Source organism: Hipposideros armiger, unplaced genomic scaffold (assembly GCF_001890085.2).
Source record: "Hipposideros armiger isolate ML-2016 unplaced genomic scaffold, ASM189008v1 scaffold_901, whole genome shotgun sequence".
Taxonomy (NCBI): Eukaryota; Metazoa; Chordata; class Mammalia; order Chiroptera; family Hipposideridae; genus Hipposideros; species Hipposideros armiger.
Window position 1 is genome coordinate 547,429 of NW_017732251.1, and position 2,178 is coordinate 549,606.

The 2,178-nt window shown below is 32.7% G+C and overlaps 1 protein-coding gene across 1 annotated transcript in view; it reads left to right on the forward strand.

Annotated features, from left to right (window-relative positions):
- LOC109375115 (baculoviral IAP repeat-containing protein 2-like) overlaps nucleotides 1-2,154 on the forward strand; it is a 9,021-nt gene extending 6,867 nt beyond the window's left edge. The window contains exons 3-4 of the mRNA XM_019630323.1: nucleotides 1,226-1,304; nucleotides 1,895-2,154. Coding sequence (XP_019485868.1) covers nucleotides 1,226-1,304; nucleotides 1,895-1,987 — 172 coding nt within the window. The 3' untranslated portion in view covers nucleotides 1,988-2,154. The remainder of the gene's footprint in view (nucleotides 1-1,225; nucleotides 1,305-1,894) is intronic.
- The last annotated feature ends 24 nt before the right edge of the window (nucleotides 2,155-2,178 follow it).

Genomic DNA, 2,178 nt, shown 5'->3' on the forward strand with positions numbered 1-2,178 from the left:
AATTGTCGGGAAGCAAAATCTCAACAGATGGAGAAAATGCTCCCTAATCATTAAATTTTGCAAGTTTGTAATGTCCTCTGGATCCAGTCCTTTATCAGATGTGTTTTTGCAAACTTTCGATCTGTGGCTTTTTTCATTTTCTTAACAGTGACTTTGAGGAGCAGAAGTTTTTAATTTTTTTTTTAACTTTATTGGGGAACAGTGTGTTTTTCCAGGACCCATCAGCTCCCAGTCAAGTCATTGTTTTCAATCTAGTTGTGGAGGGCGCAGTTCACTGGCCCATGTGGGAATTGAACCGGCAACCTTGGTGTTCTGAGCACTGTGCTCTAACCAACTAAACCAACTGGGTGCCCAGAAGTTTTTAATTTTTATGATGTCCATTTATCAATTTTGTCTTTTATGGATTGTACTATACCTAAACTGACAAAAAGATTTTCTCCTATGTGTTCTACTAGAAATAATTATTTTATGTTTATGTGTATGATTTATTTTTAGTTTATTTTTGTATACAGTATGGGCGTAGATCAAGCTTCATTGCTTTTTGCACATGGATGTATAGTTTGTCTAGTACCATTTGTTGAAAAACACAAGGAATGAATTGGAAACAGATATGATTTGAACTTCCTGGAACACCTTTGAGAAGCCCTAGTAGTTTGAAAATGGGTTTTTGGGAAACATTGTCACATTATGTATAGATATGATTCAGTATTTTTTGAGGGAGGGTTTGTGCTTCAAATTTAATGGGAGAGTGGACACTGGAGAAAGATTAGCAGTTATATTGCGAAGATCATGTTTTAGGAATACCGAATTAATAGTTTCTGAAACTTGTTACGCCTCAAAAGTAAATTGTGTAGAACAGCATTTTTCAAGCCTCAGCTTGTGCTCCTTTGTAGGTCTAAACCCTCTTATTGTTACTGTATTAATGGGATTAAATAGAAAATATCAGAATGCATCAACACATAGTAGTAAGAGTCTGTAGTATTTTATGAGAATTTTGTTCCTGTTATGGATGTGTGTACTAGGTTTGTGATTTAGTGTTCATACTGTGGCATACTAAGAGTTTGAACGTCACTTTTCTAAAATGATCAGGTTATATTGGGTTGTCGGAAAAGTCATGACGTATTTTTTCTGTTTTTCGTTGCAAAAATGCATCATGACTTTTCCAACAACCCAATATTTTTGGTATAAAACAATTTTAAAAAATAATTTTCCTTTTATGTTTTAGGTGTGAGTTCTTGATACGCATGAAAGGACAGGAGTTTGTTGATGAGATTCAAGCTAGATATCCTCATCTTCTTGAACAGGTAAATTTTTATAATTGACAACATTTAATTTTGCTAAATAATACTTAAAAAATATTACTAGAAGTGATATTAACATTTGTTTTCTTATTATAGTTACAGGTTTTGTATACATATTGATACCTTTAATTTTTATTTTTGTAACTACCTTGTTTGTTTAGGGTTTTTAAGAAAAGATTGTTGTTTTGAAAATCACCGAACATAGTGTATAGGTTGTAGTGGAGTTGGAGCAGGATCTTCAGTGTCCCCTCCATCTTTTCTAGAAAAGCACACAAAAAATAACTTGTCAGGAATTTGAAATCTCTGAGAGTGATCCAGCTGAAATAAGACTCTCTAAATGGAATGAGAAATCATTAATGGTTTTTTGTACTTTACTGAAACTAGAAATACTTCAATTCTAATTCAGAAGTAGTTGAAGTTCACAGACATTTTTTGATGATTAAGGTAAAATAAAGCAAAGTGAAGTATTATGTAAATCACCCAGTTTTCCAAAAAGTTTATATATTTCTTAAGGGAAACTTATCTTAATGTTGCTTTGTTTAGGTTGTTTGAGATTTCTGATTTTATTTATTAATTTTTCTCCTGTTTGATAGCTGTTGTCAACTTCAGACACTTCTGGAGATGAAAGTGCTGATCCACCAAGTATGTACGAAAATACTTCAAATGCAGAATGGGAATTTTTATAAGAATGTTAAGAAGGAAAATATGTAAACAAGTGATTTCTGAGGTCATAGGGGAAAGGCTGGGAAGTTAATAAATATAATGTGTCTACTAAGGTTAATGACATTGAAGATTCTTGGAAATATACTAGTCTTTCTTCTTGAAGTGCTGACCTTCCAACTGGGGAGACAAAACACATGCAAAAGAAAAACAATTA